The 21,895-nt window shown below is 40.5% G+C and overlaps 1 protein-coding gene across 3 annotated transcripts in view; it reads right to left on the reverse strand.

Moving 5' to 3' along the window:
- Positions 1–271: 271 nt before the first annotated feature.
- esyt2 (extended synaptotagmin 2) overlaps positions 272–21,895 on the reverse strand; it is a 143,028-nt gene continuing 121,404 nt past the window's right edge. For all 3 annotated transcript variants that reach the window (XM_033044576.1, XM_033044568.1, XM_033044586.1), the window contains 9 exons: positions 20,627–20,701; positions 19,017–19,103; positions 17,283–17,432; positions 14,521–14,900; positions 12,358–12,456; positions 10,161–10,292; positions 8,435–8,540; positions 6,020–6,066; positions 272–4,085 (listed from right to left, as the gene is read on the reverse strand). In XM_033044576.1, the coding sequence (XP_032900467.1) occupies positions 4,040–4,085; positions 6,020–6,066; positions 8,435–8,540; positions 10,161–10,292; positions 12,358–12,456; positions 14,521–14,900; positions 17,283–17,432; positions 19,017–19,103; positions 20,627–20,701 (1,122 nt within the window). In that variant the 3' untranslated portion in view covers positions 272–4,039. The remainder of the gene's footprint in view (positions 4,086–6,019; positions 6,067–8,434; positions 8,541–10,160; positions 10,293–12,357; positions 12,457–14,520; positions 14,901–17,282; positions 17,433–19,016; positions 19,104–20,626; positions 20,702–21,895) is intronic.

A 21,895-nucleotide genomic window follows, 5' to 3' on the forward strand; every position in this document is an offset into this window, starting at 1 on the left:
GCCTTTGGTTTCATTGCATCCAATCATTTAAGAGCGTATGGAACTCTTCCAGCATCCAAACTCACGGTTTTGAGATTCAGAGACCCTATAAATGACAAATTTTGTCTTTTGCTTCAGGATACTTGCTGGATTTTGTGTAAGCTAATGGCTGCTGATTGTATTGTACTTAAATGTTAGATTTTAAAGACACACATTGTTACGTAACAACTTTCCTCACGTTACAAGTGTTGGTTCAATAAACATTAAGAAATTATAAAGTAATAAAAGTAAATCTATTTTCTTAATTTTTTTATTGATTGTACATTGCTGGCAGCAGATGCAATTGATGTAGAAGACAGGATATCAAGCACGGCACACTGTAACATGTTGAACACAACTGAAAAAATTACATTTCAGTGAAGATACCAGGACCAAAAACCTGATGATTTCCAAACAATGATAGACTTTGGCTTTATTTCTCCCACTGTCAATTCATTTCTTCTAAATTTCTTCCATTGGCATTGCAAAGCATTTTTACAAAATAAGATTATAATTTCAAGCAAGCCAATGCACAGATATCACAAAGATATTCCATTGCACACCCCGGGCCAATATTTGTTTCTACCTTTGATAGGGAAATAATTTGAACATGTGGCAGATCCTTTATTTGTACCAAGAAATCCACATAGGACAAATTAGTGGCCCCTAATTTGGCAATCCCATTAAATCATTGTTTGAGGTTATGCAGATAGAGTGAGAAAAGACAACCTTTGTCATCAGGTGACACAGCACTGATACGGCTGAACACTTTTTCCATTCTCATGACGAAGGGAAAAAATATATACTTTATGCTATGATGCATTAACAGTTCAGCAAAAAAAGTCATAAATACAACAGCTATAAAACAAATCTATCAAGTATGACTATCCTCAAATATGAATCAGTGTCCATAATATTTTTATACATCAATATTTAAGGCACAGTAATACCTGCATGGAGCAGACAACGGTAGCTTGAACAAATAGACTTGGCTGACTCAACCGCAATGTTCTTCGAACAATGTTCAACACAAAATAGAAGTTACAGAGTGCACTTTTCAGGGAAATTGCAGGGGAAATCTCATTGAGCATCGTGTGGTATGATCATTCCAATTCATTGGAATTTTCTTTTTGATGTTTCTGAATAGAAGGCCTTTAAAAGCGTCAATTAAAATGTTAATATACCAGAAGAATAACTTGCACTACAAATGTCATCGTCAGCTATCTTTAGAACATGATAGAACTGACAAAATACCGCCATTGTGTTGACAACACAGAAAAATGTACTGATACTCATTATTTGCAGTATTTTTAAATCATTATTTGCAATATTTTAAAATCAGCTGAATTAAATAATTTTTAAATTAATGAACTAGAAACCAGTTGCCATAAAAACAGAATCTTTTCATCGATTTGGAAATAAGTTTTGCTTCGAGCAGCATAAAACAAATATTAACCGCATTATGAAGATGCAAACAAAGGGTCTTTCAAATTGCACAACTCAGCTATATTTCATTAATGCACTCGATATTTGATTTCAGATTCAAGTTTCATCATTTTCTGCTGGCCTTCTGTCACCAGTTCTATCAAGCTTTGCTATGTTTGGCTTGAACAATGTACTTTCAGAGCAGCAATCAAGCCAACCTACAATCAAATGGAGATTGAGAGTGGAGAAAATATTTAGCTCAATGATCGTGTGAAATAAATAGGACTGCAGCAAATAATATTGATAACAAAAGATTATAATTCTGCTCAAGTAAAACCAAGTTTAGTGTGTTTTGGGGACTTCATATGTAACGATAAAACCTCAAAAATAAAGCTCAAAACCCCATAATACTGTAGGAACAAAATAAGTTAGGGTAGATGCAACGTTAAATATCCAGAATTAAATACCAATAACCCACTTAACAAAGAAGTTATGAACCTTTCAGCTTACCATTTAAACTTACTAGGGTGAATGAAACTATGAGCGATGCCTAAAAGAACAAACAAAATATGCTTTGATGAAGAGTAATTGACCTGAAACATTAACTTTGTTTCTCCGTCCACCAATGCTGCCTGAGTATTTCCAGTGTTTTCCATCTTTATCTAATATAACGGGCCTTTCTGCATTTAAAAGAATAGCAATGTCTCAAACATGTTTTGAAGCGTAAAATGGACTTTTGTCATGTGTGTACCCATATACAATATTTGTAGAATGGGAAACTAGTTTCATAATAGAGTGCCCTGGCTCATAAATAACGTGTCTGGGAATATTTATTCTGATTTCCTAAAGGGCTGGGTTCTGACTTCATGCATGCCGACAGAGAAAGGAAACCGAGGACAAAATTCAATGCATCCTTAAACATGAACTGAACAGTCTGGAAACAGTAGATCAGGGAATCGTGAATGTTTACAGGAAGAACACAACACAACTGTAGAGGTTGAGGATAAATGTCCGAGCAAAGAACTTCCAGGACATTTGGTGACTACAAAGGGATATGTAGGTCAGCTAAGTGGGCAAATGCAGTATAATGTGGGAAAATGTGAAACTCACCATTTTGGCAGGAAGCATTTATCGGTATATTATCTAAATGGTGAAAGATTGCGACGCCCTGAGATATAAAGGGATCTGGGTGTTCTGGTCCATAATTTGCAAAAGGCTAATATGAAGGTAAAGCAAATAAATGAGAAAACTAACAGAATGTTACTTTTTGCAAAGGATTGAATATAAAAGGAGATTATGGTTCAGTTACAATGGGCCACACCTGGTACAATATTGGTCTCCTTATTAAATGGAAATATATCGAAAACAGTTCAAAGTAGCTTTACCAAACTAATAGGCAGAAGGATGGGTTGTCTTATGAGGAGAGGTTAGACATACTAGGCGTGTATATGTCAGAGTTTAGAAGAGCAAGGGGAAATTTGAAGCATCCAAGATCCTGAGAGGTTTTCACAGGGTGGATGCAGAGAGGATGATTCTTTTTGTGAGAGAACCTTGAGCTAGTGTTCACTTTAAAAAAAGAAAGGGTCACCCATTAAGTTAGACGAGGCACAATGTTTTCTCTCAGAGGATTGAGTATCTAACTTCCTGAAAGGACAGTGAAAAGCGAGTCTTTGAATAGTTTTATGACAGAGGTAGATAGATTCTTGATAAGAGTGGTTTCCAGTGGTAGGTGGGAATGCAGTGCTAAGGGAACAATTGAATCAGCCATGATCATACATTGAATGTCAAAGTATGCTCGACACACCGGTGGCTTACTCCTTCCTCATGCGTTCATGAAATTATGCGCACAGCTCCACGGTAGAATGTCAAAACTAAAACAAATAATTGCTTTTGAACCCCTGTGCTGATTTCCACAGATTGTCAAATGAAAAGTTTAGGTTTCCTGCTCCATGGCTTGTATTTCTTTTTCGCTGCTAAGTGCACTGTGTAACATAGGAGACCTGATAAGTCAGTAAGGCCTATGTATTATTTCATTTCACAGCACACATTCCAATGTAGAATTAGACACTACAAATACGTGGCTACCAGAAAGAGCACAAGGCAACTGCTCAGTGAGACATGCCTGCCATTTTAATAAATGCAATATCCTTCCTTCCATATACTTCAGACATTGCATACTCAATACATAAATCACATTTGCTGTATTTACACATTATACATTGCAAACCTACAGAAAATAAGTCAGAAGTAATCCTGGATCAACATTCTGCCTTGCAGTAATTTACAGTCTTGAATAGGAAATATTTTATGACCAAGGGGACACAGTTAGCATGTACACCATGCACTGTGCTACCAATAATTGGTTTAATTTTATTTTTTAAACTCTTAACCAATAAAAGTAGGTGTTTTTAAAATGCAACAAGCAATACTAAAACCGAGTGAAGTACATATGGGGAAGATGACATTTTCTGAAAAATCTGTGGTGCATTCATTGGCACGTGTGCAAAGCCTTGTGTGGTGCTGGTGCTCCCAGGATAATTTAAAAAAACAAATAAAAGCCTTGGAGACCAATGGTATCGACACTGGGTTGGTACTTCTAGGTCTGGGGCTGATGCTTTGCACCATCTTCTGTCAGATCGTACCTGGAAGATAGTTAAAGACACAATTACCTGTGCTGTTGAAAGCTGGTCCGAAGCAAGCATTTGCAATCACCTTTTGAACCAAAAGAGATGGTGAATTTTTTCATGTTGTAGTGATCTCTGTTTTTATTTCCTGTTGTCAGACTGAGAAATCGAACCAAACACTCTAATGTTGACTGGAATCAATTTCAGCAGCTTTCCATAACATGTTTGTAGTGTTCACAAGGCAATGAGAATCAAACTGCATGGGCCGCGGAGCTGCAGCCCCTCCACTTTTTTGGCGAAACATGATTCATAACCCAAAATTATCCGGCCCGCAGGCAGAGAGAGAGAGAGAGAGAGAGAGAGAGAGAGAGAGAGAGTCGAGAGAGAGAAAGGTCGAGCAACAACAAAAAATAATAATTGTGCCACCCTCGCACACCCTCCCCCCCTGCTCGGTCGCTCCGCTCCCTCACCGGGTACTTGATCAGTGATCGCTCAGCCCCCTCACTTTCAAAAACGTTCCGCGGCCCCATGAACTGAACAAGCCGCAAATGATTTACAATTAAACCTAGTGCTCAACTTAAGAGCAATACAGCATGGAAATAGGCCGTTCAGCACAACTTGCCCATGATGACCAAGAGCCCCATCTACACGAGTCTCACCTGCCCGCGTTTGGCCTATATCCATCTAAACCATTCCTATCCATGTAGCTGTCCAAATATCTTAAATATTGTTATAGTACCTGCCTCAATTACATCTGTTGGCAGCTTCTTCCATATACCTACCACCCTCTGCATGAAAAACTTGTCCCTCAACCTATACCCATAGTTCTTGATTCACCTACTCTGGACTCTGCATCTAACCTTTCTATTTCCTTCATGATCTTATACATCTCTATCAGATTACCCCTCAGCCTCCTGCACTCCATGGAATAAAGCCCTAGCCTGCCAACCTCTCACAAAAACTCAGGCCCTCAAGTTCTGTCAACATCCTCATAAATCTTCTCAGCACTCTTTCCACTTAACATCTTTCCAATAGCACGGTGACCAAAACTGAACACAATACTCCAAATGTGGTCTCACCAACACCTTGTACAACTGTAATATCCCAACTTTTATGCTCAGTGCCCTGATTGATGAAGGCTAATGCACGGAAAGATTTTTTGACCACCCTACCTACCTGTGAAGCCATTCACAAAGAACTATGTGCCTGTACTCCTGGAGCCTTCTGCTTTGCAACACTCCCCAGAGCCTTGCCATTCACTGTGAAGGTCATGTCCTGGTTTGACTTCTCAAAATGCAATATCTTTCACCTATCTGTATTAAACTCCATTAAGCATTCCTCAGCCCATTTGTCCAATATCCACAAAGACAATATGCAATAAATATATTTTCAATTGCCTTTCGACAAGCCATTAAATTCTTTGCTTTATCTAAGCTCCACATTAATACATTTTCAGATCACAACACACAGAATATAGTGAAGACACTGCGACTGGGTTAGTGTACTGTTCTTCCACTTCAGAGACCTAAACCATAGCAGTAAATTGCCCACATCAATACCTGCACCCATGCTTTCATCAACCCTTGCCTTATTTATTCAGATGGTCACCCATCCTCAGTACAAATTATTTAAAATGTACATCCAAGTATTCAACCCATTTCCTGCTTCACCCTTCCTCTCCCCTGCCCCATCTCAAAGCAGCATGAACTCACACCGTTGGCCAATTTGTCTCCAGCAATTTTACAAATCTTGCCACCCATGACTCCATAGGCCACAGGGTTTGGATATTCCCTAACTTCATCATAATGCCTCCTATCTCCTATTTATCGCTATAAAACTGCAATGTGCCTTTGGATATCTTGTTGGAAAACTCAAGGTGGCAGCACCATGTATGGTGCATTCGGAAGCATACAGTGCTCTGGTATGCGGTAACCTGAAGCCATGGTACTTACCACTGTGTAGAGCCTTTCGTCACTTCCTCTGTCATTTCTATTAATAGCTATACAGAAAGAATAATAGAGATTATAAAGCATCTTTACACTAGAGATCTGAACTATTGTATTTTATTATTTCAAACACTGACTGGTTTTACTGTGATTTTAAATATTTTTCATTTGGAGGTAATAGTTAAAAATGCCAGAGTGAACAATATGCATTAAAATGATTATGCAACAAACTGATGCTTCATGTTGTTTAATAATTTGCTTCCTCCTTCGCCATCTTTTGCAATTATTTTCCCCTTATCTGGCCACATCACTGACATGCACAGCCCTCTGTATGAGTTTTAAATTAGGTTTGAGTGGCAAAATCACTCCATTAAGAGCACAAATTAGGGGTAGATAAGATGAATGCACAGTTTTTCATAGAGCTGGGAAATCAAGAATTAGAGAGCATTGGTTTAAAGTGAGAGGGGGAAGAGTTGATAAAAACCTGAGGGGCAAGTTTTTCACACAGAGGGTGATACATATATTGAACGAACTGCAGAGGAAGTAGCTGAATCAGACAAAGAACTACATTTACAAATCATTTGGACAGCTACATGGAGATGAATGGTGTAGAGGGATATGGGTCAAACGTGGGCAATAGGACAAGCTTAGATGGAGCATGAAGGAATTGGGCCAAAGTGCCCGTTTCCGTGCTGTATGACTCTATGGCGCGATGACCAAGTTACCAACTTAACGAGTAATTGGTTAAGCAAGGGGTTATATATCAACACTGAATACTTGACTGACGGCTCTGAAGACCATGCCATCTTCAGATATTTGTCTCGTCTGTCTTTGAGATAGTTTCATTACCTTCTCAACTTCTGCATTTTAATTTCAAAGTATTGATACCATTTCATAATTGATAATACTTCCACGTACCCTAATCATTTCACTGCCTTATTATTATTCTAATGTTCATGGTTCTTAACTACTCTAATGCCCAAGATTACTTACGATTCCTTAAGTGGCGGCACAGTGGTGCAGTGGTAGAGTTGCTGCCTTACAGTGCCAGAGACCCAGTTTCGATCCTAACTACGGGTGCTATCCGTACTGAGTTTGTACGTTCTCCCTGTGATCACATGGGTTTTCTCCGGGTGCTCCGGTTTCCTCCCACGCTCCAAAGATGTACAGGTTTTTAGGTTATTTAACCCCTAAAAATTGTAAATCGCCACTTGTGTGTAGGATAATGATAGTGTACGGGGGAGATCGCTGGTCGGTGCGTATTCGGTGAACCGATGGGCCTGTTTCCACTCTGTATCTCTAAAATCTAAAGTCTGGTTGACCTAACACATGGTAAGAAGAAACTGCCAACTTCCAAGGAAATGATATACTTGCACAAATGCAAGGAAGATGTGAAATTTGATTAGTTCCACTCTCAGGTAGACAGTTAGCTCATCCTCATGCAGTAATTATTTCTGATTTTAACTCCTTTCCTTCCTATTTCCGTCCTACAAAGGCAAAATGACTCTCCATCACTTTAAATTGTATGTTTCACAGTAACTAAAGATCCTGTGCCATTTACGCTATTCTTTATTTGAAGCCTCGCATATAAATTCTATTGTAGCAGACTTGCTGTATTCTAAATGGAAGTTAGATAAAGAATTGAAATTGCAGTAACAGGTTTCTTGGAAACATCAGCTCTATTCCTTTCTCTATAGTTGTCACCTGATGTGCAGCACATTTCCTGCATTTTCTGTTTCTATTTCAAAGCAACCAAGATGTTTCCAAGACTGGAACATTAGAGCTGTGAAAATAAACTGGGATTATTTTCCTTGGAACAGAAAAGACAGAGGGAGAGAATGGAAGAGAGCATTATCAGGGACTAAGATGGAGCTTTTTTTCCCCTTGGCTGAAGGATCTAACATCATGGGGCTGACATTTAAAGCAACTGGTATGGATATTAGAAGGAAGAAGAAGATTTGTTTTTAAACCAGATGCTGGGACTGGCATTCACCCCCTCAACCAGAGGATTGGCAGAGAATCATTATTACATTTTAAAATAATCATAGATCTGTGATTCAAAGGAGTTGGAAGGTACAAATTGTTTGGTTCGCTCTTTTTTGAAAGACACAGGAACGATGGACCAAATTACCTCCTATGTCACAAATCATTTTTGATTTGAACCAAGTTTCTGATTTTCTGGAGACAGAGGGAACTGCAGATTCTGGAATTTAACACCAGTACTTTGTGCTTTTAATTTTCTGCCCTAGTTCCATGACAACATTCTTTTGATAATGGTCTTGTGCAAAGCAACTCTGGAAGATTCACTACATTAAAGCAGCTATAAAAATGTGAAGTACCAAAGTTCTCATTAAAACCATGAAAAGCAGATAAATTCTTTGAGCATAAAATTCTGCAAGTACACTACATAATGAAACTTGCCTTTCCAAGCAAACCTTTGTCCCTTGATAAAAAGCCACCACTGTTTTTCACAGCTACATCCAGAGTCCTCTTCGGTACCTCAGTAGGTGACACAGCAAACTCAAACCTGACAAAAAAAAAAGATTAGGAATATTTTCAAAGAAATTCTGCTTTATTAAGCAAAACATCTGTAGCCAAGTGCATTAACTACCATGCATCACATGATACTCATGAGATTAACTTTCCCATCGGCATATCTAACCCAATTACTGCATTAAAATAGCGTGTCCCATTCACGAGACATAGCTTAAATTTCTAATGAGATTTTGAACAAAGTATCCTACTATTGGGCGTGCTATTTTGTGCTGCTATTTTAGTCGATGGATCAACAGAGTCACTGAACATGATCTCACTTACTTCCCTACAGCTGGTTGAAACTAGACTGCAGAATGAGTGAGTCTCCCTTTTCTCCTCCTGCCTGAGAAACACATGAGGGGATGTGGCATTACTGTGCAAGAGAAGGAAAAAAGAGTTAACACCACCCTCTTTCATTCTCCCAATGGCCAGTTCCTAGATGCCACTGACCTTCATCTTGTATTACCTTCAGGAGTGAACCTAACTAAAGTTGAAAGTGGAAAGACAACATGGATTCGAGACTCACCCAGGTTTCAGTGTGAACACAATACCTTGCAGGCACTGGTAAACAGAAATGGGGAATATCAGCCGATTGCTAATTTCTTTTTTTCTATTCCCAGCACAGTAAAACATAAAGCAACTAAAGTCAGCACATCATAGGGTTAAAACTACCATCATCATCAATCAATGAGATTCAGTGTATATCAGGTTGACCACTGAGTGCAGAGAACAAGCGGGATCTGGGGGCCCTTGCACATCAGTCTATGAAAGTAAGCATGCAGGTACAGCAGGCAGTGAAGAAAGCGAATGGCATGTTGGAATCGAATATAGGAGCAAAGAGGTCCTTCTGCAGTTGTACAGCGCCCTAGTGAGACCACACCTGGAGTATTGTGTGCAATTTTGGTCCCCTAATTTGAGGAAGGACATTCTTGCTATTGAGGGAGTGCAGCGCAGGTTTACAAGGTTAATTCCCGGGATGGCGGGACTGTCATATGCTGAGAGAATGAAGCAGCTGGGCTTGTACACTCTGGAGTTTAGAAGGATGAGAGGGCCTCTCATTGAAACATATAAGATTGTTAAGGGTTTGGACACGCTAGAGGCAGGAAACATGTTCCCGATGTTGGGGGAGTCCAGAACCAGGGGCCACAGTTTAAGAATAAGTAGTAAGCCGTTTAGAACGGAGACGAGGAAACATTTTTTCTCACAGAGAGTGGTGAGTCAGGTTCTCTGGATGCTTTCAACAGAGAGCTAGATAGGGCTCTTAAAAATGGCGGAGTCAGGGGACATGGGGAGAAGGCTGGAACGGGGTACTGATTGGGGATGATCAGCCATGATCACATTGAATGGCGGTGCTGGCTCGAAGGTCCGAATGGCCTACTCCTGCACCTATTGTCTATTGTCTAAACCAAGCTTTTACCCCAAAAGCATTTTCGACAGAAAACAGTAATGTTGCAACAATGATACGCTAATATGCTTTTATTTTGTAAATCCAGCAATTGTTGCACATTGTATAGAAATTGTATTGAGTTTTCACCCACCAGCCTCCAAGCAACAAAACAGTAGTCTATTGCTGGAATATTTTCAAATAAATGAAAAAGGATATTCCACTCACGTTTCATCAAAGACTGGATTTAGCTGTCTTTTCAACACAGATGTTTTTCTCCTTCCTGATCTTTTCTTGTCAGGCAGTAAATATAATCGAACATATGGATCTGAACCATCCTCAGAAAAAGCTATTAAATTCCTGCAAGAGAAAAAAAGGTCATAAATTAATGACTATAATCATGTGTAAGAAGGAAGTGCATATGCTGGTTTAATTTGAAGATAGACACAAAATGCTGGATAACTCAGCAGGATTGGCAGCATTTCTGGAGAGAAGGAATGGGTGACATTTCGGATCGAGACAGTCTGAAGAAAAGTCTCGAGCCAAAACGTCACCCATTCCTTCTCTCCAGAGATGCTGCCTGTCCCCCTGAGATACTCCAACAATGAATGACTATATAATCACCTTGGTTTCTTGATACAAAAACCGACAGAAAAGATGCAAAAACAGATTACATCACGATTGCCCCAAATTACCTAAACATTTACCCAAAACACAAAGTGCTGGAGGAACTCAGCAGGTGAAGGAGCACTTTGTGTTTTGCTCAAGTTTCCAGCATCTCCAGTTCTTTGTATCTCTAACATTTCAAGAGAGAGAGAGCTAGATAGGGCTTGTAAAGATAGCAGAGTCAGGGGATATGGGGTGAAGGGAGGAATGGGGTACTGATTGGGGATGATCAGGCATGATCACATTGAATGGCGGTGCTGGCTCGAAGAGCCGAATGGCCTACTCCTGCACCTATTGTCTATAACATTTACCCGAGGTACTTCTTTATATGTTAAGCCAACTAATGATTTTTATTTTCTTGTTGTTTTTTTTAGTTCACTACAGTTTATCTCCCAGTAACAGCAAAACATTTCAATGTGGGGCTAGACGCAAATCAACTACCTTTAATCTCTAAATCACTCAATCAACACCCACAGTGCGATACAAGATAGTGAAGATTTCAGGCATACAAGACTGCTCTTTGCTGCCCACAAACAACAAATCGTGGGCTTATCTTTATCCAACTGAGGTATCTCTATTCTCTTCCTAATGGGCCTGTCCCACTTGGGCAACTTTTTAGGCGACTGCAAGAGACTTTGGAGTCGCCACATGTTCGCGGGTGGTTGCCGGGGAGTCTCCTTCATGGTCGTGAGGCGTTCCCACATTTTGGCAACCAGTCACGGCCTCATTATGGTCGCCGAGAATTTTTCAACATGTTGAAAAATTAGTGGCAACTAGAATGAAGTCGCCATGGAGTGGCGAGAATTCTCGAGCCGTAGGTGGTTCGCCAGGAGGTCCTAGTGGATTGCCAGGAGGTCGTAGGTTCTCGTAGGTTGGAGCCGATGGTGACCGGTGAATTTCATTGGCTCATTGGGGGGGGGGGGGGGGGGGGAAAGGTAAGCAGTACTTTTCAGAACCAAGGAACCGACCGGTAATGTTAAATGTCCGCCGAACTTCATAGCCGTGTATCTCTGGCTTCTTAAAAGTTGTCTCTGCTCCTTCTCACTCCTTTTCCCTCCTTATCCCCCCCTCTTTTAAAGGACTTACTGTACACTGTGCTTTAGCTGAGTTAGATAGAGCTCCAGGGGCTAGTGGAGTCAAGGGATATGGGGAGAAGGCAGGCACAGGTTATTGATAGGGGACGATCAGCCATGATCATATTGAATGGCGGTGCTGGCTCGAAGGCCCGAATGGCCTCCTCCTGCACCTATTTTCTATGTTTCTATGTTAATTACAGCACCAACCTTCCAAGATTCCAATGTTCATCGCAGTGTGTGTCTGTATCACCTTGGCTTTGCACCGTTGGAATGTTTTTAGACAGCGTTCCCCTGCTTGCCCTGGCCCCCGCCTTTGCGGGGTGTGTGTGTGTGTGGGTGTGAGTGTGAGTGTGAGTGTGAGTGTGAGTGTGAGCATGTGCGTGTTCCACTCTGACAGTTGCCGTTTTAGTTCCCGGTTTTTCAGGCAACTGCCGGCAACTTGACAGTCGCCGACAGTCGGCTGAAAAATCGCCTAAGTGGGACAGGCCCACTAGTCACGTTGAAGGACAGAAGCAGGAGTCAGTTTTCCTATGAGATAAACAGCTGCTTTTAGTTTTATTATCACCAAGACGTTCGACAGGCATAAACTTGATTCTGGAGTGAGTAATCCAGCCCACACTCCAAACTTAGTTTACAAATCCCAAACATACGTACGAGCACATCACCAGCACTCTATCACCTACCGGCAAGCATGTACAACCACAATGAGCTTGTTTCGTTGAGAACTGTGGCGCACAGTCAGTTGAATCTGACCCAGCGGTGACTGGCCAAGAGTAGTTCCACTGCAACACACAAGTAACACAAATATTCTCTCAAAACTACATTCTGATAAAATGTCAGTCACTTATTGCATATAAAACGGAAGATCAAAGAGTAATGTGCTTTCAAACAATGAAGTGTATCAAATTTAGTTAGCAAGAATATCAATGCACTCAAAGAGAAGTGGTTTGGATTGAAACATGCAAGATTCTGTAAGTTCGTGACGAATGCAGATTTGGAAAGAATGTTGTTTGTTGAAGGAGAATCCAGATTTAGTCTTTGGTATTCTTCCTCAAATGGCAGTGGAAACAGAATCCATGAATATTATCAAGGCAGAGGTCGATAAATGTTTATTATAGATGAAGATCCACCATAAAAAGACAGAATGCTGAGTGGAAGTCTCAAACAGATCACAGTGAACTGATTAACTGGTAGAGCAGACTTAAGAGACTGAGTGGAAAAGACCCTTGACGAATCCCTTGATGAAGATCTTTGTATCCTTCCTAGCCACAGGATAAGTACCGGAGGACAGGAGAGAAGCCTTTATGCTGTTCATTTGTTTAAGAAGAGAAATAGGGATAAGCCAGGAAATTTTAGGCCGGTGAGCCTGACCTTAATGGTAGTGAAGCTATTGGAGATTGTTCTTAGGGATATGATTTACACTAATTTCTAAGAAAATGTGATAATTAATGACAGGCAGCATGGTTTTGTCTGGGGAAGATCATGCCTTACAAAGTTGATCTGAGTTTTTTTTTTGAAAAGGTTGATCCAGAAGATTACTATGTACAGGATCCATGGTGGCTTAGTCGGGCCCTTAATAGTAGTGATATATAGTGGGATCTTGGGATTTAAGTCCATCGCTTCCTGAAAGTAGCAACAAAGGTAAAGAAGGCATATGGCATGCTTGCCTTCATAGGTGAAGGCATTGAGTATACGAGTCAGGGAGTTTATGCAGCTTTTTATCAAATCTTGGTTAGTTTGCAATTAGAGTATTGTGTGTAGCTTTGGTCACTTGATTACAGGAAGGATGTGGAGGCTGTGTAACCAATGCAAAAGAGGTTTACTAGGATACAAACTGATTAGAGGCTATCAGCAAAAAAGAGAGGTTGGACAAATATGGATTGTTTTCTCTAGAGGCCTTTTTCACATCTTCAAAATGCTAGCAGTTGTCAGGCCTTTAAGAAATATGATTAATTTGTGCAGGATTGAACAGGTACTACAATTGCTCTGCATTGACCTGCTCATAATCACACTTATTTACATTAATTTACAGGTGCCCCCCAATTTACGATGCTTCGACTTGCGATATTTCGACTTTATGATCGGCAAAGGCAGCGAGATTTACGTCACTTCCGGTCACGTGATCGAGATGTATTAAATGCGTTTTCGACTTGCGATATTTTCGGTTTACGATGGGTTTATCAGAACGTAACCCCATCGTAGATCGATGAACAGCTGTATATTAAGTTACACTCCATATACCAAGCCAGCAGAGTATTCATCAGATTAGACTGGGTTCCATTGCAGATGACGTGGAGAACATGTTGAATTAAAAAACTAAATATTCTGAGATTTTGTTTATATCTTAACTATCACTAACCAGTCTTGTGCTCATTGGCTTACAAAAGCTTCCAGTTAATTAGTACAGGTACCTCACTTTTACAATTATTTTTCTTCTTTTCAAACTACTCCATACACTGCCCCTAACCATTTTCAATATCTCATAAGCCCATGATCACGTGCCTTTCAAATTCTAACCTTGTGCATTATTCCTGTTTTAATCATTTCATCGCTGCCTACTTAAAAGCTACCACTTTGACAGGTTTTAATCTATAGTTATGTGGCACTGTCCCAAATTCAGCAAATCTTTCTTAGCAACTAGAAATGTTTTACTCTATTAAAGGCACTATGTAAATACAAATTGTTATGCAAAGTCAGAAAAAAAAAAAAAACATTCTTTTAGGTGTATTTATATTGCAACAAATAAAATCTAAAGATTCAATAATTAAAGCTGGCTTGCACAAATGGAATTATGAAATTCTGTTTGGCCCATCTCCCCTCAGTGTAAAAGTGAGTAAGGGTTTTACTTCTGCAGTTGCCGCAGCCTCTGGTGTAACTCTTGTGTAGCGAAGGGTAGCGACACGTCTGAGGCGATACTTGGGGTCGATTCTTTGGCCGCAAGGTGTGATGGAGAGCTTGTTACACTGGATGTGACGTTGGCCATAGAAGTTGGTGGAAAGCTTGTGGATCTCTGGGGGCTCAGGGAAGAGGCACTGGTCTCCGCCTTGTCCACCTTCTCAACTTTTTTGACACTGTCAGCATCAGGGACAGCTGGGGCGCCTTTGTTTGATTCTGTCGAGACAACCGGCTGGTTGGACCTACTGCCGTCCTTGCCTTGAGATGACTGTTTCTTTAATTGAATGGAGGAATGGCCTGTAGCTTTGTCTTGTTTTTCAGCTGCAAGGATCTATGTATATGGGGAAAAAAAGAGAATTACTCCATAACTTGACCGGTAAGTAAATGAAGCAATGCAATAACTGCAATGCAAAGCTATATGAAGAGTTTAGGATTGAAATTAAGATCAACAACTGGAAAGGATAAAATTGAATTGATTATCTGGAACATTTGACTCTGAAGAAAACTAACAGAAAATGCTGGACTTGCTCATATTTCTGGCCCTGGAGAAAAGCTGCCTTTAAATCATTTCAGAAATGATTGGTCTGTCGAGTCGAGGGTTTGTCATTTGTATCGACAACAGTCAAAGACATTTTTACTCATTGCAGCCCTTAAACAAAATAAACCACAAATATATAATAACCAAAAACAAAATAAATTAATAACCACAGTACTATCTAATCTTGACATTTTTACTTAAGAAAATAAAACTATATTTCCGTGGATGAACCCAGCATTCATAGAAAACAGTAAATATAATCTTTAACACTGGGCTGCTTAACAAATGTTACTTGGTGGCAAATAGAATGTTTTTGCACAACACTGCATCTCCATCCAGAGCCTCCTTTCTCCTATACCTTATAACAAGAGAATGTTGAGCTAAATGGTTGCACTAATCAGCTAGAGCTATGGTATTTTTTTAAACTCCTAAGCAACAGCAAAGAGGAATTTCTAATACTTTGTACATAATAGCATTTGAATGTCCGTGACTCTCCAAGCAAAGCTGACACAACTTGCCGGTCTGCATTTTTCTGACATAGCAGATCTACAGATACACTGGGGCCTTCATTCTCTCACCCCTACCACCCCCAGGAACTTAACTGAACTGTAGGTATCATTTTTCTGAATCCTTGAGTCCGAGCGAATACTATGTTCCAGCACTATTCTCGATTCCCTTAATATCCAGAAATGTTTAAAATACATTGTTTAATAATTGACATATTGAATACATCGCATATATTATTTTCACAACTGTCACCAGTGATTTCTTACTACTATTTTAAATTTCAAATTGATTCCAGATCATGAAGTACAGAGCCATATCATTCCTCACAACTTCAGTGAGCACATTATCCATTTAACAGAGCGACACCACCTGGTTTATTTCTCCCCCTTTTTATTCAATGTTATATGTCCCTGAGTGTTCAGTTACCCACAGCCATCTTGCAGTCAAATATCTGCAATGGCAGTCAAATCGTATCCATTTATCTCGATTCATCTCATCAACTCACCCATTTTGTTATGGATGCTGCATGCATTCAAAGAACAAATCTATAATTCTACCTCATCGTTTTCCTTTACCATTTCCTGATGCAATCTTGTTTTGTTCTTCCTGATGCACTTTGTTTATTATCACCTATAGACTACCTCCTCTTTCTTTGTCGCTTCCCAAATACCTCTTCAGTTGATTCCTTATCTGATATTTCCAGGTTAGCTTTTCTTCCTTCTGGTTCTGCATGTTCCCAACCCCCTGCCACGCTAATTAAACCCTTCCCAACAGATATTGGTTCCATTTCAATTAAGGTGCAACTCATCTGGCTTGTGGGCTTCTAACTTCATCAGAAGCATTATCAAATTCTCAGAAACTAAATCCCTTCCTATCCAATCTCTCCATGGACACCTTCATCTGCTCTATCTTCCTATTTCTGCACTCACTAGCAATGCAACACTGGTAGTAATCAGAAATAATAGTCGCGGTCCTGCTGTTTGAACTTTGTTCTGAGCCCACTAATCTCTGCACGCTCTCATGCAGTTCACTCATCCATGAAACCGCACTCACATAAGACATAGGAGCAGAATTAGGCCATTCAGCCCATCGAGCCTGCTCCACAATTCGATCATGGCTGATCTGTTTTTCCCTCAGCCGCATTTTCCTGCCTTCTACCTGTAATCTTACTAATCAAGAACCTATTCATCTCCGCTTTCAAAGTACCCAATGTCTTGGCCTCCGCAGCCATCTGTGGACAAGAATTCCACAGATTAACCACCACCTGGCTAAAGAAATCCCTTCTCATCTCCATTCTAAAGGTATGTCCTTTTATCCCAGTTCTAGACTCTCCCACTACTGGAAATATACTCTCCACATCCACTCTATTTCGGCCTTTAATTATTTGGTCAGCTTCAATGACACGTAGTTGTATGGACCATGGGAGTCGTACAGGTCAAGAGAGTTGCCATCGGAATATCACCAAATGATGACATTTAGTATTTCTTCAGGTATGCATCTTCCGATGAAGACAACTACTCAAGGAGGAGTATTCTGCCAGGTGTTTTGGACTCAAAATCACACGATCCCCGAGACCAACTCCAGCCTCTAATTAAACTCATTCCCTTAGCAGTAGAAAGCAGAACTTGGTCTTTCACTAAATGAGACAAAGAGACAGGTTAAGCTTACTCGAAGCATTATCTTCATCTTGAGAGTGCTGCTGGGACCAGAGTTGTTCAATGGGAACCGCTCGTTTATCGTTAGCTCTTCCGCCTGCAGCAGCTGTTTGAGAGGCAGAGTGAATGAACCGAGTGGGCATTGGTGACGGTCATCCTTAACCTAGACAGACCAAAGCAGAAAAATCAGCAAGATTGCAAATCATTGACCAAAACATAATCCTTAAACAGAGGTCATAAAATGAGAAACAAAATTATATTTTGAACTGTAGTCAGTCGGTAGTACTTTACTTTCCAACTAGAAGAACAAAGCAGCACGATGGCACAGCAGTAGAGTTGTTGCCTTACAGTGCCAGAGACCCAAATTTGATCCTGACTACGGGTGCTTGCCTGTACGGAGTTTGCATGTTCTCTCCGTGACCTGCGTGAGTTTTCACCTAGATCTTCAGCTCCTCCCACATTCCAAAGACATACAGATTTGTAGGTTAATTGGCTGGGTTAATGTAAAATTGTCCCTAGTGTGTGTAGGATAGTGTTAATGTGTGGGGATTGCTGCTCAGTGCGGACTCGGTGGGCTGAAGGGCCTGTTTCTGTTCTGTATCTCTAAACTAAATGAAACTAAACTAAATTACTGTCATTATCCATGGGACATTAGGATCAACAGGAGTTAAACAATTTCAGAGGAAAATGGAGGATGCAAACAGTTAAATCCATTAATGCACATCTTCTGCAAATTGATTGCAAAGAAAGCTAAAGCAGACCAGACATCAAATCTGAAGCAGACCACTTTGGCCAGAATTGAATTGTAACCAAACAAGTTAACCAAATAAAAAAATATATCCAAAGCACTCCACTGTTAAAAGCATCTTGACTAAAGTTATCAACGGCAGCCAATTAATATTTTCATTCAGGGAAAAGGTACAGAGATCAGTAGCCTTCCTGACACCGAATGCTATCTCCAGGCACTGGCCACTTCCATCAAATGCCACTTCTCAGCATCAAATGCCACATTCACCATCAAATGCCACTTCTCAGCAAAAGCAATGGCAGGTTATATCCAGCGTTCTGCTCCTTTGAACTGTTCGTAACCTGGGCGGTTCACAAATTGGATATGTGGCTGTGAACCGAGTGCGCAGACAACAGAAGATATCTGTAGCCAAGCAACAGTCTGCAAATCCACCCAACCACTCTCCCAGTTGTGTGTACAGGTTGTTCTTAAGTTCAGGCGATGGGGATGACCTGTCTTCATGTTATGCAAGCGAAGTTTATATTTCAAAAGCACTAATCCAGAAGAATAGTCACAAACAAGCATAGACCAATAAAGTATAAGGACATGGAATCATATTTGATTGAAGATGGGAGATCCAGTTGGTATTATGTACTTATAAAGTTTCTAAATCACTTTATGTTTGATAAAAAAACTGAAGTCAACAGACAAAAATGATGAAAAAATGCTGCATTTTCTGAGTGAAAATCATAATACATCATGTGATTCTAAATGCCTATATATTGAAATCCCAAAATATTAAAATTTGGTTTAAAATATAATTGGAAACATTGTTTAATATCCTTTTTGCTAGCTGATATAGAGGGAACCATATCTGATCAAACAATGCTTCATTGCACAAGACAAAATTTCTTAGCCACACAAATACAGAAATTTAGTATTTACCAAACTTTTGTTTCCATTAGTAAACTTATTCAAAATCCCCAACATACTGGCTCCAATGGTTTTTGCACACTGTACCTCAATGTCCAGGTCCACAATCTGTGGATTGTGAATGCGGAAAGTAATCGCTTCCTCCCAGACAGGATTCGTGGTTCGATATCGGATCTGTAAATATTGGTAGGCAATACTGTGCGATTAATAAATTAGTATTGGGTTATAGTCACAAAGAATATAGGAGTGGCAGAAACAAAGTATGAAATGCTAGAAATGCCCAGTGACATACCATCATGCAGTCTAGTCTCTCCACATGCAGAATATTGCTTATTAATGATACTCGCCATTAAAATAGTTGGTGCAGGTGTTGTTGGCAAATTGACCTCTACCGTGTGGAACTCAAACCCCAATTCTGACACCTATTCACATCTCCCTCTACATCGACTACTCTTCCATCAAGACCATGATCGTTCCTGGGCACCAACTTTTCACAATAGAGGGAGATCTTCCCTCCGCATCCTCAAATCTCATCACTCGCAACGGCTACATGCACACAACATTCTTCTATCTACTTCTTGTCCTCAAGGTCTGGGACTGTCCCAAATTCCTCTGAAACCATGCTGCTTTTAGCATTGTCTAATTTCCTGGCCCCCGCCATTTTATTCCCTTCATAGATGTCCAGTTCCTTAATATCTCCAACTCACTCCATGAACATCCTCTTAAACCACACACTCTTATCCTTTTTGTTATTAATTATGTTTAGTCTTGTCTTTGACTGGATAGCATGCAACAAAAGCTTTTCACCGTATCCCAGTACACATGACAATAAACTAAACTAATCACTCCTGCGTTCCATCCACTTCTTTCCATTCATACCTCCGTACAGAGAACATGGAACAATACAGCACAGGAATAGGCTCTTTGGCCCAGAATGTCCATGCCGAACATGATGCCAAATTAAACTAGTGTCTTCTGCCTGTACGGGCTCCAAGTTCCTCCGTTCCCTGAATATTCACGTGACCATCCAAAAGTTTCATAAATGCCACTGTTGTATCTGCTTTCACCACCACCTCTGATAACTCACTCCGACAGACTATCATTCTCCATGCAAAAAAATACCCTTCCACTCCTCCTTCCGCACATCTCCCAACCTTCCTTACTCAAAGACACCTATTTCTTTCTATTTCATGATCGTTCCCATCCCCGTTCCCTTCCGCTCATGTCCTTCCCTTTGACTTTACATATCACCCCTCCTCTTACTTCTTTATCTGACGGACTTTTGTCTCCATTTCACCTCTCGCCTTTGTCACTATCTCTACCCATCTGCTGATCACCCCTCCTCTTCTGTGTTCACTTATCACTTGCCAGGCTTTGCCTAGATGTTGGGAGTAACTCAACAAAACGCTGGAGTAACTCAGCAGGTGAGGCAACATCTCCGAAGAAAAGGAACAGGTGACATTTGGGGTGGAGACCACCCTCTCTCTCTCTTTACCAGTTTTCTCCCCCTACTCCATTAATCTGAAAAAGGGTCCGGACCTGGAATGTCAATTGTCCATTTCCTTCCACAGATGCTGCCTGACCCGCTGACTTCCTCCAGAACCTTGTTTTTTTTAAATTAATTTACATTCCTTAACAATGGTAAATACAAACCCAATAACTGAAACATGGCCCATCACAGGAGAACGGCTGCTCACCTTACTTTCAAATGTGTTATGCCCCACGGACAATTGGACCAATGGGTTTGGCTCACTGTTCATTTTCTTCCCAAACTGATGGAAAGTGGAAAACATTGGAAGTCATGTCAAAACTCTATTTGTGATCGATGCATTGAATTGAATTGAATAAATTTTATTAGCCAAGTATATATACACATACAAGGAATTTGCCTTGTTGCTTTGCACGCAAGTAACAACACGATACACAGTACACAATTAAAAATAAAACATAAAAATTTAAACATGTGAAGAATGAAATAAAATACCAGAGCAAAAGACTTTTGCTTTTGAGTAGAGCTACTGCTTGTGGAAAAAAGCACAGCTGTTTTTATGTCTGGCTGTGGCGGCTTTGACAGTCCGGAGTCGCCTTCCAGAGGGAAGTGCTTCAAACAGTTTGTGGCCAGGGTGAGAGGGGTCAGAGATGATCTTACTCACTCGCTTCCTGGCCCTTGCAGTATACAGTTCGTTGATGGGAGGGAGGGGGGGGGGGGGGTGCGGGGGAAAAAGGTTGCAGCCAACAACCTTCTCGGCTGATCAAACGATGCGCTGCAGCCTCTGGATGTCATGCTTGGTGGCTGAGCCAAACCAGACCATGATGGAGAAGGTGAGGACAGACTCTATGATGGCAGTATAAAACTGGACCATCATTGCCTGTGTCATTCTGTTTACAATTGAAAATGTCTCAAAGGTACCCTCTCTTATTATTTATATACGCCTTAGAGGCTGCTAATGGGCAAAATCTTTCCCCTTTATTTGTTTCCCAATGGGGAAAGAAGGAAAAATATATACAGAATTATTTGTGACGATCCCTTTGAAGTGAACTTGCCTCACAGCAGCACACTTAGAATCCCACATGAGATGAGATGAAAGGACAATGTCCTCCTTCTGCACAGCTGTTTGTTGCTGCTGCTGCTGCTGCTGCACTAGAGTGCATTAGCGATCAGATAATTCCTTTAAATTTGGATAAAGGACCGGCAAAATCGGAAAAGTCATTTACCTTTGTAAATGTTTCCTTTGAAAATTGTGTCGTTTCAGCTTTGGTAAATTTCAATTCTTGTTTGTCAGAATGGAAGGCAAGGTTACAATTTGAGAGCCAAATTAAACAATACTGCAATTGTTTTAATCCGCTAGTAAATCTGTGGTCAATCGCCAATACAAACTCGGAATGTCAACAGAATATTTATTGCGTTTAAACCTGACGAGGTTGAAACGGAAAGCTCAAGCTATCTACACAAACATCCAAACCTA

This window comes from Amblyraja radiata, chromosome 2, assembly GCF_010909765.2.
Source record: "Amblyraja radiata isolate CabotCenter1 chromosome 2, sAmbRad1.1.pri, whole genome shotgun sequence".
Classification (NCBI taxonomy): domain Eukaryota; kingdom Metazoa; phylum Chordata; class Chondrichthyes; order Rajiformes; family Rajidae; genus Amblyraja; species Amblyraja radiata.